At 41.5% G+C, this 14290-nt stretch overlaps 1 protein-coding gene across 1 annotated transcript in view; it reads right to left on the reverse strand.

The window, feature by feature from the left end:
- Positions 1–14290, reverse strand: part of LY75 (lymphocyte antigen 75) — a 123044-nt gene that overhangs the window by 32677 nt on the left and 76077 nt on the right. Inside the window, 12 exon segments of the mRNA XM_038750892.1 lie at positions 747–782; positions 1207–1315; positions 2534–2617; positions 3765–3846; positions 4728–4870; positions 5155–5351; positions 7652–7818; positions 7996–8084; positions 9406–9516; positions 9748–9905; positions 11053–11241; positions 13184–13324. Of these exon segments, the coding sequence (XP_038606820.1) occupies positions 747–782; positions 1207–1315; positions 2534–2617; positions 3765–3846; positions 4728–4870; positions 5155–5351; positions 7652–7818; positions 7996–8084; positions 9406–9516; positions 9748–9905; positions 11053–11241; positions 13184–13324 (1506 nt within the window).

Raw genomic sequence — 14290 nt, forward strand, 5'->3', positions numbered from 1 at the left:
CCCAAACCCAGACTCCAGAACAAGGAAGTAAGCAATCAGAAATATGTGGAGGAGCCCACTGTTGGGTAGGGACTGTCTCTATATGTTGCCAATTTGTACTTCCCAAGCGCTTAGTACAGTGCTCTGCACATAGTAAGTGCTCAATAAATATGATTGATGATGATGAGGAGAGAGGTAGGGCAACTATTCTATTCATTTGGCCCTATAGTTCAGGCTGCCTTGATTTGAGGTGGACTTCCAAGGTTACCAGCTCTCATGCTGACTAGTCTCTGGGCCTCTTCTTCAAGCATTAGCCCCAGTGATGCCCTCTCCCACCCACACCGCAATGGCACTGACCCAGGACTTGAGAGGGAAGCACTCTGGCCTCTGTCTTGTCCAACCCCTCTTTTTACTTTACCCCTCTTTTTCCCCTCCAAACTCCCGAGATGGAATTCCCTAGACATATCCCTTAAAGTTGGAAGATTGGGTTGCAGGTGGAAATACTTGCAGAGCAGGGACAGAGCAATCCATTTGTTTACTTGGCCACAGTAGACTGGAGGTTCTCCCCAGCAATAAGTGGAGAGGGGACAAGTGAAAGACTGGGGAAAAAGTTGAGTACCTATATTCAAGGGCACTGTCCCGCAGCTGTTTGCATGCAGTGTCCTGGAGGAAGTCAAAGCAATTGGCTCTAAGGTGCAGATTAAATTACATGCCATCTACATTACCAAAAAATGAGGAGTGCCCTGGAAGGTTGTCTTCAAACTTACCTGGAACAAACCAAACTGGCGTCTCTGGCATTTGGCCTATTCAAGGAAGAAAGCAAATTGTTACGGCACAAGAAGTTCTGTTTTCCTCAGATTTGTACTTGACCACAACGTTGTCAGTCAGAGTATCCCAAATAAGAGATTTCAGTCCAAGCTCTAGGAATTCTCTTGCTTCAGAGTGTGAATTTGAGAGCTTGGCCAGGTGGCTGCCGCCTTGAGTGAGTCAAGGTGGTCTTGCCTAGTGGAATTAAACCCCCTTTACCCTGACCACAGAAGCCATCATCATCATCATCAATCGTATTTATTGAGCGCTATGTGCAGAGCACGGTACTAAGCACTTGGGAAGTACAAATTGGCAACATATAGAGACAGTCCCTACCCAACAGTGGGCTCACAGTCTAAAAGGGGGAGACAGAGAACAAAACCAAACATACTAACAAAATAAAATAAATAGTCATCTTACCTTTGGGTATTTGGCATGCCCATTCAAGCTTTATGTCACAAGCAAAAGGTTTCAACAGAAGGCCCAACTCTTCTACAAAGTGAGCCCAGACAAAGATCGGATGCCTGACCTGTTTTAAGGGGAGGGGAAAGAGTGAATGTTAGAAAGCCCAATTCAGACTGGCCTGACACTTTTAGCCTGGGTTGAATCACTTGAAGCCATGATCTCAGGTTTGGAGGTCTTCCAAATCCAAAAAGACCCCAGCTGCTCCAAATCTAGTCTCTTGAGATCTTGCTATTGAAGCACTGAACATGAAAGGGTGCCAAGCATTCCCTCACCTTCACACCTGGGGCTGTGGGCATAAGCCATGGTCACTTGGGCAATTCCCAGTGAGCATGCTCTAACCAGATCTTAGAGAAGCAGTGTGGCTCAGTGGAAAGAGCACGGGCTTTGGAGTCAGAGGTCATGGGTTCAAATCCCAGCTCCGCCAACTGTCAGCTGTGTGACTTTGGGCAAGTCACTTCACTTCTCTGGGCCTCAGTTACCTCATCTTTAAAATGGGGATTAAGACTGTGAGCCCCCCCGTGGGACAACCTGATCACCTTGTAACCTCCCCAGTGCTTAGAACAGAGCTTTGCACATAGTAAGCACTTAATAAATGCCATTATTATTATTATTATGAGTACCAAGAGCCACCCTAACCCAGGCACAGAACTTGGCCCCCAAGCCACTTTAGAATGGGCTAATTCTTCTATCAGTTTGGTTTGAGTGGTTTGATCAAGTATTGAAAGTATACCTACAACACAATGGAAAATATGGCATTTCACAATAGAGGTGTTAAGTAATTGCTTCTAACTCCATTCAGACCCTGCTCTTGAAGACAAGCAATTTTATTAACAATACTCACATAACCTCAACACTTGAGGATCGACAGTTTTAAGAAAACTTTTCATAAAGTATCTGAGTTTGTAGTCCCCCCTTCAAACATATGATCCTCATCTTTCACTTGGCAGTTCTTGGGTTGTTTTCTACTTCAGTCATGGAAAGTACCCTCTCAAAATCATACCTTCTGTTTTCACAACATTGCTAAAAATTCACCCTTTCTTCTCCAAATTCCCACCAAGCTGATCCAGTAATTTTATAACCTACTTTGACTACTTTCTCAGCCTCCTCACTGAACTCCCTGTCTCCTCCTACTCCGGTGCTTACCTCACTCTGTTGTCTGGATCATTTTTCTAGCCTTTTCTCTCTCTCAGGGCTAAGCATAGAGTATTTTACTATTCAACTCAGTTACAGCAGACCATTTCAGACCTAAAGAGCTCAGAAGATGATTTTCTTTTGTCAGTACCTCTCGGTAACCAACCATGAAGGCAGCACAATCTCTGACATCATAATTTTCTTGGAACTCAGGAGGGATAACAAATGAAGACATCTGTAAAAGAAGAGTGTAAAGATTTAACTAGGAGGGTTAATATTTGTACTTCAAAGTTCTGAGAACCTTTTGGGAATTGTAACAATATGCCTTGCTAAGTTCCGGGTGGGCTCAGTTGGAAGGAGACTGTTTAGAAGTTTGTATGGAAAGATTAATTCAGGTTTTCCCTATATACATATTTCTTCTATTTTCCTAATGATAATTATGCATTATGCACTGAATATGGAGACAGGAGAGGAAACAAAAAGACTGACCTAAAAGTCAGCCCCAGTTCAAGCTCCAAAGAGCGAAGGTGAACTACTTTGTGTGGAATTTGAGTGAGGAATGTTTTGGGGGGGAAGGCGGGGCTGGGGGGAATACCCTCAATCTAGTTTTGATACCTGGGATTTGGAAAGAGGAGAGGTGTAGACTGGTAAAATTTTCACCACAACCTTGATTAGGAAAAGCTTGTAAGAAAACGGGATTCAGGAAATCCCCTAAATGGTTGAGGGGTTGGGGGAGAAGCCAAGGGAAAAGGAAAAACAAAGAAAGAAATAAAGAAAGATTGACAGCATAGACACTTGGGAAAAAACAACAACAAAAACACTTATTAACTTATTGTCAGTTTCATTCAACTGTCCTGGTTTCCCCTCACTTACCTACCCAGAATCTGTATCCCACGTTAGCAAAACAACCTGAACATTCACCATTTAAGGGAACGACATTCCAGCTAGTGAAACAGGAAAAGCAAATAGTTGTAGTACCTGTAAATTGGAGATTAAATACCTGTTCTCCCGCCCACTTAGACTACACCTCATATAAAACGGGACTGAGAGCCCACTGTTGGGTAGGGACCGTCTCTATATGTTGCCAACTTGTACTTCCCAAGCGCTTAGTACAGTGCTCTGCACACAGTAAGTGCTCAATAAATACGATTGATTGATTGACCGTGTGGTCTGATTGTTTTGTATCAATCCCAGTGCTTTGCACCCAAGTACTTAAATCAGTTGCCCTCAATTCGTTTGCTTTTCGTACATGCCCATACATATTTACAGTTGGTACAATACTGTGCACAAAATAGATGTTCCACGAATTAGATAAAATGAATGTGAAAGCCTGTATTAATGTTCAAAACCTGAAGAATTTCCATAAGAATGAGTCAACTTACAGGTGAATTGTCACTCCACTGCCAGGATCCCTGGTAATCAGGACTCCTCTGATTCAATCCTATCCATATCCAACGTGAGGCACTAAACGAGAAAGGGAAGATAGACAATACATCTTGAAAAGTATACTTCCCCCCAAAAGTCACTTTTTGCCGTGAATTGAATATGCCTTCTAAGTACCACCTAGGATTACAAGGTCCCTTTGTCCAAGTCCCTTTCCAGGTCTGCCTGAAGAGCCCCGATTGCTTTTTTTAGGCTTTGAAGACACTTGTAAGAGGCCATCTGATACAGCCCCATGTCTTTGGGCAAGAGAATTCAAGACCAGATATACATATTTTTTCGGGGAGAGAGGAGGGCTGTGTGCAGTTCACTGTACCAAGTGCTTGGAGAGTACAATAGAGTTGGTAGACAGGATCCCTGTCCTCAAGGAGTTTACATGCTAGTAGCCAACTCAGGATAGATACGGTCTATTATAATTCTATAGGGCTATAAGGTTGAAGGCTTCAAAACCTTTCATATAGTCTACTTCAATTCATTTCACCTTCAATGTTCTTCTTTATGTTTAAAGAGATTCTTACTACGTGGCCTAGTGGAAAGGACAATAATAACAATAATGGTATTTGTTAAGCGCTTACTATGTGCCAAGCACTGTTCTAAGCACTGGAGGGGATACAAGGTGATCAGGTTGCCCCACGTGGGGTTCACAGTCTTCATCCCCATTTTACAGATGGGGTCACTGAGGCCCAGAGAAGCAAAGTGACTTGCCCAAAGTCACACAGCTGATGAGTGGCGGAGCCAGGATTAGAACCCATGACCTGCGACTCCCAAGCCTGGGCTCTTTCCACTGAGCCACGCTGCTTCTAAATCCGGGTTCTGCCACTTGCCTGCTGTGGGGCCAGAATGTCTGCCATATATGGGAAACAACACTTCTAATGCTTCAGTTGAAAAATCTTAAAAAAAGTTACCTCAGCTGAGCTTGTAGGAGCTTGTGAAATGCCTTTATTTCCTCACTGTGGGTGAAGCTAGGAAGATGTGCCCCCAGAGCTTGGCAGAATTCTTCAGCTTCTTCCCATGTCCTTTTTTTCAGGATTCTATTCTTGTGAAAAAACTGAAGAGAATACTGTTAGTTTTATGGCTACAAGGCCACAAAGAAAAAACCCCCAAAAATCCTTTAGTCATGGTTTACCTGGCGTGAGTTATTACCATAAAAGGAAGAACAAGAGCTTGAGAATAAACTATTCCCATTCTGTAAATGGGGGAAATGCTTAGGATTTAATAAAAGGTTAGTTTCTGAAAATTGGTATGGGGCTCAAGACATGTGAGAATATGTTTTCACAATGAAGTGCACAACATCATTAGGAAGGCTCTCTTACTTTACACTTCAACTCTTACCCTGTAGCAAGAATGACTTGAGGGAAAACCTTTCCAGCCATCAGGGCAGGGAGCATCAACATTAATAAGGGTTTCTTTTTCTGGGGGCCCAATTCTTTTCTTGCAAATGGAAAGTGCTCTGAAACTTTCACAGTTTTTGACCTCCCATTTTCCAAGAGACACTCCACTTGACATTGCCACACATCCACCTGGTGAAGCTAGGATTGAGGTACAAAATTAAGAGGTTAATTTCAGCACTTAACACCCAAATGACCCCCCCCAGAGCTCCAAGATATCCCACCCTGACATAATACAGAGTGAGGCATGACACTCAAAAGTGCTCTGAGACCGAGATTAATGATCACTAGGGATGCTTTAGCTCTGGTTTTGAGTCTAGGAGCCAATCTATCTTTACCACCCCAGTGATATAGCCTAGATCAATCAATCATACTTACTGTGTGCAGGGCACTGTACTAAGTGCTTCTGAAAAAACAACATGACAATAACAGACACATCCGTTGCCGAAAACAAATTAACAATCTAGATTAAGTCCTTTATAGACAGGGAATGTGTCTACCAACTCCATTATAGTGTATTCTCTGGACTGTAAGCTCACTGTGGCCAGGGAATATGTCTATTGTTATAGTGTACTCTCCCAAGTGCTTACTACAGTGCTTGGCACACAGTAAGTGTTCACTATAAGATTAAATGAACGAAAACTCTTACAGTGCTCTGCACACAGTAAGCACTCGAAAATGAATGTTTAATAGATGGATTCAATCCTGATGAGCTTGATGATATTCTACATGTTGTACTTATTTTTTTTTAAAAAAAAACCTTCTGGGTTGGCCCAAGATAAGGGAAGAGGATATGAGACACTAAAGTCTACTGTATTCTTAGACATCTGAAATAGAAAGGATCCCTGGCTTGAATGCAGTGGAGTTAGTAACTGGGTATAAACTTGGACTATTCCATTTCTATAGCTTGGAGGATCAACAGAGTGCTTGCTCCTCTAGTTTTTCTAGACAGTCATTTAGAGCTGGAGAGGTGGGAACAAAGATGAATTGTACCCTCCCAAGTACTTAGTATCGTGCTCCACAAATTCCACTGATTGATATTAAGATGTCTGTTATACTGGGATGACAAGCAAAGCAGGGGGAAAAACAAAAACAAGTAAAAAAAATCCTCAGAACTTCACTTGTGAAACAGGTACGTACACTTTAGATTGCTTGCTGTTGTATTTAATAATCCACAAAAGCCTAGGCTTTTACTTATTTGGCAATTTATGACTACTAGTCTATGTTGTTCAGCTGTAAGCTCAAGGGCTGGGACCATATTTTTTTGCTTTAAATATTCCCAAGGCCTACTACAGTGCCCTGCACCGAATGGGCATTCAGTACTGCAGGTTGTAATTACAGCAATTCCCAAACGCCTGAGACATTTATAGAGACAATCTGATAGTTTTCTAGATACTTCACACCGCTGCCTGGATTGTCTTTGTACAGAAACGCTCTGGGCATGTTACTCCCCTCCTCAAAAATCTCCAGTGGCTACCAATCAACTACGCATCAGGCAAAAACTCCTCACCCTTGGCTTCAAGGCTGTCCATCACCTTGCCCCCTCCTACCTCACCTCCCTTCTCTCCTTCTACAGCTCAGCCTGCACCCTCCGCTCCTCTGCCGCTAATCTCCTCACCATGCCTTGTTCTCGTCTGTCCCGCCGTCGATCCCCGGCCCACGTCATCCCCCTGGCCTGGAATGCCCTCCCTCCCAACATCCGCCAAGCTAGCTCTCTTCCTCCCTTCAAGACCCTACTGAGGGTTCACCTTCTCCAGGAGGCCTTCCCAGACTGAGCCCCCTCCTTCCTCTCCCCATCCTCTCCCTCCCCTCCGCCTTACCTCCTTCCCCTCCCCACAGCACCTGTACATATGTATACATGTTTGTACGTATTTATTACTCTATTTTATTTGTACATATTTATTCTATTTATTTTATTTTGTTAATATGTTTTGTTTTGTTCTCTGTCTCCCCCTTCTAGACTGTAAGCCCACTGTTGAGTAGGGACCATCTCTATATTTTGCCAACTTGTACTTCCCAAGTGCTTAGTACAGTGCTCTGCACACAGTAAGCACTCAATAAATACAATTGAATGAATGAATAGATTGTGAGCAGTCAATTAGTCTACCAATTCTGTTGTACTGTATCTCCAAGGAACTTAATACAATGTTCTGCATATAGTAAGTGCTCAATAAGTGATTAATAAGTGATTAATTATTCTGGGAGAATATAAAGGCTTTCATTTGAAGTAACCAGATCCCCAAAAGGCTGTTTACATATTGCCTTATATTGTGCCTATTATACATTTGACTGTTCTTTTAATAGAACGATCAAAGTAATAAAATGAGTGGAGTATTGTTAAAAGATTTAACCAGTGGTTGCTATCCAGAGGAGATAGTATACAGAGGTGAAGTTTTACAGGACATGTTATTTAATACAACATTTTACATTTGACTTTTTACCTGGTTGAAGAGTATTCCAGTTTACGTAGGCTACATTTGGGCTTCTACCTACATTTGCCCAATTATACTCTCCTTGAGAGTCTGCATCTCTCAAGCCAGTCCAAAAGTAGTTTCCTCCAGCTTTGCTATATTTTTTAATTATACTGTTTAAATATTCTTGCTCAAATCTAAAAAAAAAAAAAAGACATGGATGACAATTTTGGTTTAAGAACTTATAGCAAGTGAGTTTAAATGGAAGGCATTCTCCACAATTTTCTGTAAGTCTAAAAATGGTGAGAATTTCAAGACTGCTCCCAGAGAGGCTTACTTTATATAGGAGAAATCTGAAAGGCAAATATAAATACCTGCTGGTTATTGTAAGATTGCAAATGGTTCCAAAAGGAACTTTGTTTTCATAAATCTTGTAACAGGCCTCCCCATGTCTTTTCCAACCCTAAAAGATGAAAAAACACCTAACTCAGATAATAGTAAAAGGGTCTTGATTTAATAAATACTGAATTAATGCTTTTTCTGGAGTGCAACACTCTTCATCATCTTCCCCCTTCTTACCTCACCTCCCTTCTCTTCTTCTACATCCCAGTCCACATACTCTGCTCCTCTGGTGCTAACTTTCTCACTGTGACTCGATCTCCCCTATCTCGCCTCTGACCCACGGCCCACCTCCTACCTCTGGCCTGGAATGCCCTCCCTCCTCAAATCCAGCACTCTTCTCCCCTTCAAAGCCCTACTGAAGAAGCACCTCCTCCAAGAGACCTTCCTGATTAAGCCCCCTTATCCTCAACTTCCCCTCCCTTCCACATCACCTCAACCGTAGGTCCTTACAGACTGTACACCCATTGTGGGCAGGGATTGTCTCTATTGCTGCATTGTACTTTCCAAGTGCTTAGTATAGTGCTCTGCACACAGTAAGTGCTCAATAAATATGATTGAATGAATTAATGAATGAATAGGGGAGAGCATGAGGGCCAAAATTCAGACACAATCTCGGAATGAAGATGTAGAAGGAGGCTGGTGTCAATCTAAAGGAAAGATTAAAGGTAGCAAGCCAAGAAATAAGGATAATAATGTAGTGTGATAGAACATTACGGTTAAAGGAGCAGATTTTCAGGCTCCTTACCAGACCAGACTGTCAAGATTCCAGAAGTTATAACAGCCACAGTTTTTCCAGTGTTTTAAATGCTGCTGCTAAGCGTTCTGCCTGCTCCATGCAGCAGGGTAAGTTGGAGCCCTACTAAGAGCTCATCTCCTCCAAGAGGCCTCTTTTTCCTCACCTCCTCCCCATCCCCCCTGCCCTACCTCCTTCCCCTCTCCACAGCACCTGTATATGTTTGTACAGATTTATTACTCTATTTTACTTGTACATATTTACTATTCTATTTATTTTGTTAATGATGTGCATTTAGCTTCAATTCTACTTATTCTGAGGACTTGACACCTGTCCACATGATTTGTCTGTTTGTCTGTCTCCCCCTTCTAGACTGTGAGCCCAGTGTTGGGTAGGGACCATCTCTATATTTTGCCAACTTGTACTTCCCAAGCGCTTAGTACACTGCTCTGCACACAGTAAGTGCTCAATAAATATGACTAAATGAATGAATGAATCTTCCCTCCCTTCACTTTAGCTTCCCCATAAGAGTGAGGGCAAAGTCTCAGCACTCTACATTGGTTAGCAACTTTTCATGTTGAGCACACCCTCTCCATTTCAACACCCCCAGGGCTCAGGACTATTCAGCCTTGGTATAAGCACAACATACCGTCTCTTGAGGACATTCTTTATCATATAGGGTTTCACTGACATTCTCTCCTTTTTTCTTGCACCCATATTTAAGTTTTTCTCCACAGGGGTGAACTCTCCACCTACCTAACTATAACAACAGGAAGCAAAAACACCACAGAAAGAGAACAAAGCAGAGTTGATTTCGTCAGAGCAGCAACAGTGGATCAATGCAATATACCAAGACTGCAATCAAGTGGCCAACGATTTTTCTGAACCAGCAGTTCAGGGAGATGCAGGCTGGTTGCCTCTGTGGGTCTTCATGTTCTGATGCTTAGAAAACATAATGCTAGAGACATAAGTCATTTGAAGGGCTTCTTACCTTTCCTGAATAGCTAACACAGTTTGGAGTGCTACTGTAGGCAATATTTGGCTCATTATGATCCCAGTAAGTAAAAGTCACTTCAGAATCATCTGACCACTGAAATTCAGTCGGTATGGTCTTGCTCTTGAAGCCTGTCCAGATTTCTTCATGGGTATCTAAGAAGTGAATGAAGACATCTTTAACTAGGTAAGGTCACTAAATAACACCAGGAGGCTTATATACCTGGGGACCTAGGCTGGCCTAGCAAGAGGTTTAAATCAGGGGAGGCAAGCTTTTTTAATTTTCTTTAGTTTTAGTTTTCATGAAAAGGGGAGGCTGAGTGCTCAAAAGGCTGGTGTGTAGCAAAGATACAGGTTGAAAACTTGGTCTTGGCAAACAGGCCCCCCATTTAATAGTTTGGCAGTTACAAACAAAAACAGGGGTAGAGAGGTATTGAAGTGAAAGTGGACGAGAGCCAAGAGAAGCCAAAGATGGCTCAACTGAGCAGAGACAGAGAAGCAATGTTTAGTGGAAAGAGCATGGGCTGGGTTCTAATCCCAGCTCTTCCACTTGACGGCTGTGTGACCTTGAACAAGTCACTTAACTTCTCTATGCTTCAGTTCCTTCATTTGCCAAGGGGGATTCAATACCTGTTGTCCTTCCACATGGGACCCGACTGACACATACTAAGTGCTTAGGAAGTGCCACTATCAATCATATTTATTGAGCGCTTACTTTGTGCAGAGCACTGTATTAAGCACTTGGGAAGTACAATTTGGCAACAAATAGAGACAGTCCCTACCCAGCGGGCTCACAGTCTAAAAGGGGGAGACAGAGAACAAACTATTACACGAGTCACAGGTTAAGCACAGAGTCACTGTGAGTGCTACGAAATGGGGCCCAATTCATTAGAATATTTTACTTACCAGGAGGACAAGATGTGTGTTACCCAGATGGTAAGAAAAGCCTACTAACCACTATAACTCCATTTGCCAGGGTATAATTTAGAACATTTTTAAACCCAAAGGGTTTTACCAAAGTGTTTCCTTTTCTCTAAGGAAACTGCTAAACCTAATAAAATGAGTTTTATTTAAGGCTGGCACCACCAAGTGAATACACAAGTCAGTGTATGGTATTTGAGCACTATGAATTCAGCACAGCACTAGAAGCTTACAAGGGTACAATACAGTAGAGTTGGTAGCCATGTTCCCTAACCACAGGAAGCTTTATAGTCTAGAGAAAAGTGTTGAATTTCTCTGCCTCAGTGCTCCACCAATTTCCTGTTGAGAGCAATCGGATTCTCCACCTACTTTTTAGACTTACCTTTATGAAGCTTTTGAATAATAAATTCAACATCTGCTAAGGAGTGAATGCTGATTAGGTTACTGCCTTTCTCTTGGCATCCTGCATTTGCATTATCCCAGGAATCACTTTTGTTTACCATCAGATAGCAGAATCCGTTGCTGGGCAGCCAATCCAAGTCACAGCGTGTTTCCACATACGTCCAAACATCTGGGAATAGGTGAAATATCAATGTTTGACTGAACTTTTCAGAAGTCTTCCTTTCTAGGACACCATGGCTTCCAGGAAGTCAGGGATGAATATCAGCAAATAATATTATGGGAACCAAAGTATTTAAGGTACTATTGCATAAATGTAGTGGTAAGTTACAAGTAAAAGATGACAGGGTATGTACTTTAACCTTCTAATGTATCAAATACAAGTATCTAAAGAAAAAAATGACAAAATATATACCAACTGTAATGTTAAGGGCTAGTGAAGCCTTGTAATCTGGGTGGAAAGGAAAGAGGTAATTTGAGTGTTTGAATGAGTAAAGCTAGGTGAAACTAGTCTAAATAGTAATGTTTGTTCTAGTAGAAGGAGATTGCTTGTTTGTTCTAGTAGAAGGAGACTGCATTCTTGATTAACCCCACATTAAAGGAAGATCCATTAAATCGTATTTATTGAGCTCTTACTGTGTGCAGAGCACTGTACTAAGCGCTTGGGAAATACAAGTCGGCAACATATAGAGATGGTCCCTACCCAACAACGGGCTCACAGTCTAAAAGATGTGTTATACATGTCACATGCATGTGCACAGTTAGGTTTTCTCCAGGAAATTGTTGGAAGAGAAAGAACTTAAGTTTACTACAGCATTTGTCCAGAAAAACCAAAGCAAAACAAAAACCAAACCAAGCCAAAACAAGAAGACACAATACAGCAAAAACATATGTTCTGGGATAACTGACTGAAATCCAAGCCATTTTCTGAAAATTTTACAGCCACACAGTAGAATTCGAACACAAAAAGTTTTACTTGCAACATAGCCAGTCTGAGGAAGGAAAGTTTTTTTTGGTTGTTTTTTTGTTTTTCTTTCCAAGATGGGGGCAGGGACTGTCTCTATTTGTTGCTGAATTGTGCTTCCCAAGCGCTTCGTACAGTGCTCACACAGTAAGCACTCAATAAATACGACTGAATGAATGTAAAGGGAAGGAGGCGGCAGTTGGAGTGCCTACTTCGGAGAGCCAGTAAATGTGACAGTCTCACATACCCTATTACTTTCCCCTTCCTTCTCCCTTTATTACTAGATTTGTTTTATGACCCCATGTAATATAGCTCCATCCACTCCTGTTTTGTCACAAAAAATATCAAGAGGGTCATTACTTAAATATGAAAGTAAATGCCATAGATGTGATCTAAAAATTCTAATTATGACAAACATTAATGCACTAGATTTAAGGGCTCATCTTATTGATTAGATTGTAAACGCCTCAAGAGCAGGAATCAGGTCAGACTTCTGTATCCTCCAATGCCTCAAATCACACTTGCTCTGCATATCCCAGGTGCTTAATAAATGACTAGTCGACAGTAAGACTGTAACCTCTGAATCCCTGGAAGTATATTTAAGGAACAAGTAATATCTGGTTGCCATGGTGACATTTACAGTACTGCAGCAGGCAGTCTATTGCATCCAACTTGTACTTCCCAAGCGCTTAATACAGTGCTCTGCACACAGTAAGTGCTCAATAAATATGACTGACTGAATGAATGAATGTTTTTCCACCATGCCACGTGGTCATTAATGGAATGTTACAATTCTACTATCAGGAAAAAAGAGTGACAGTACTGCATGCTAGGACTAAAAATCCAGTAATAAGTTTACTCTATGATACAGGTTCTCTACTGATTTTTCTGAATATTGGTATTAGCAGAACAAAATAACTTTTGGTTCCAGTCCGAGTAACTGTGACACTGGTTATGTGCAGGGCACTGTATTAAATGCTAGAGAGAAATGAGACATTAAGTTCAACATGGTTCCTGGACCACAAAACAAGAGCAGGCATAGGGAAAGAACAGAGTAAACTGAACAAGATGCAAGTTGAAGTTTTTCTATTTTCAATGGATTAGATAAATTGATGTTATTCTACTTAGAATTAAAAAGAACAAATGTTACCTGGTAACTCCAGTGTATTGTTGAGTGGCTTTTTGCAAATATAGGAAAGTACAGCACCACATGGGAAACTTTGCCACTCTCTTGATTTTGCAGTCATTTTTGCACAACTTGAACTTCCTACGGTGGGTGGACCAGGCATCTCTTTAGGAGTTAGATTCAGGGAAGAGATACAGGCACAATAAGTGGGTTTTATGGATTTTTTTAGGCCAAGGATACAATGTTTAAGTCTATTTACTTAAATCTATATCCCATTTAAGACAAAAACGTAAAGGCAGAGTTTTCCTGTGCTGATTAGCAGGTTTGTTAAGAGCACACAGTCAGGATAGGAGTGGTCAATAAGCCACATTGATAATACTTCAAGGTATTATTCAAAACACTCTTACTGGAAAGGTATTCTTTCTCTGCATTGTTCTGATATTGATAAATACTGTTTTTGCCAGTTGGAAATTTGTGTTCAGGGTTACTTATCACAACTCCAGTTTGACAGGAGGTAGAATAATTAATACAGTATCATTTAATCTCACAATATTCCTAGAAGTTAGATAGCAAGCATTATTGTCAATCAATGGAAAACAGAGGCTCAGAGAGATATAAGTAAATTTGTCCCAAGGCCAGTTTATGACCAACTCTCTGGGCAGTACCCTGTTATACAAGATTTACTTGGCTCAGCAGTTCTGAAATACACTTTTGATTTTTTTTTTTTAAAGAATGCTATATGTTAGTTTAGCTTTGTCTAACGAATCCATAGCCACAAACTTTGTTGCATCCAAAAGTGCTTTTTTAAGCAGCATGTTGTAGTGGATACGGCACCAGCCTGGGAGTCAAAAAGGTCATGGGTTCTAGCCCCAGCTCCGTCCCTTGTCTGCTGTGTGACCTTGAGCAAGTCATTTAACTTCTCTATGCCTCAGTTCCCACATCTGTCAAATGGAGGTTATGACTGTGAGTCCTATGTAGGACAGACTGTGTTCAAACTGATTTGCTTGTATCCACCCCAGTTTAGCACAGTGCCTGGCACATAGTAAGTGCTTAGCACATACTGTAATTATGAAATATTTGTATGCTTGTTGGCCCCTCAGTGCAAACAAGTGACAAGTCTCCAATGGAGAA

This window comes from Tachyglossus aculeatus, chromosome 9, assembly GCF_015852505.1.
Source record: "Tachyglossus aculeatus isolate mTacAcu1 chromosome 9, mTacAcu1.pri, whole genome shotgun sequence".
Classification (NCBI taxonomy): Eukaryota; Metazoa; Chordata; class Mammalia; order Monotremata; family Tachyglossidae; genus Tachyglossus; species Tachyglossus aculeatus.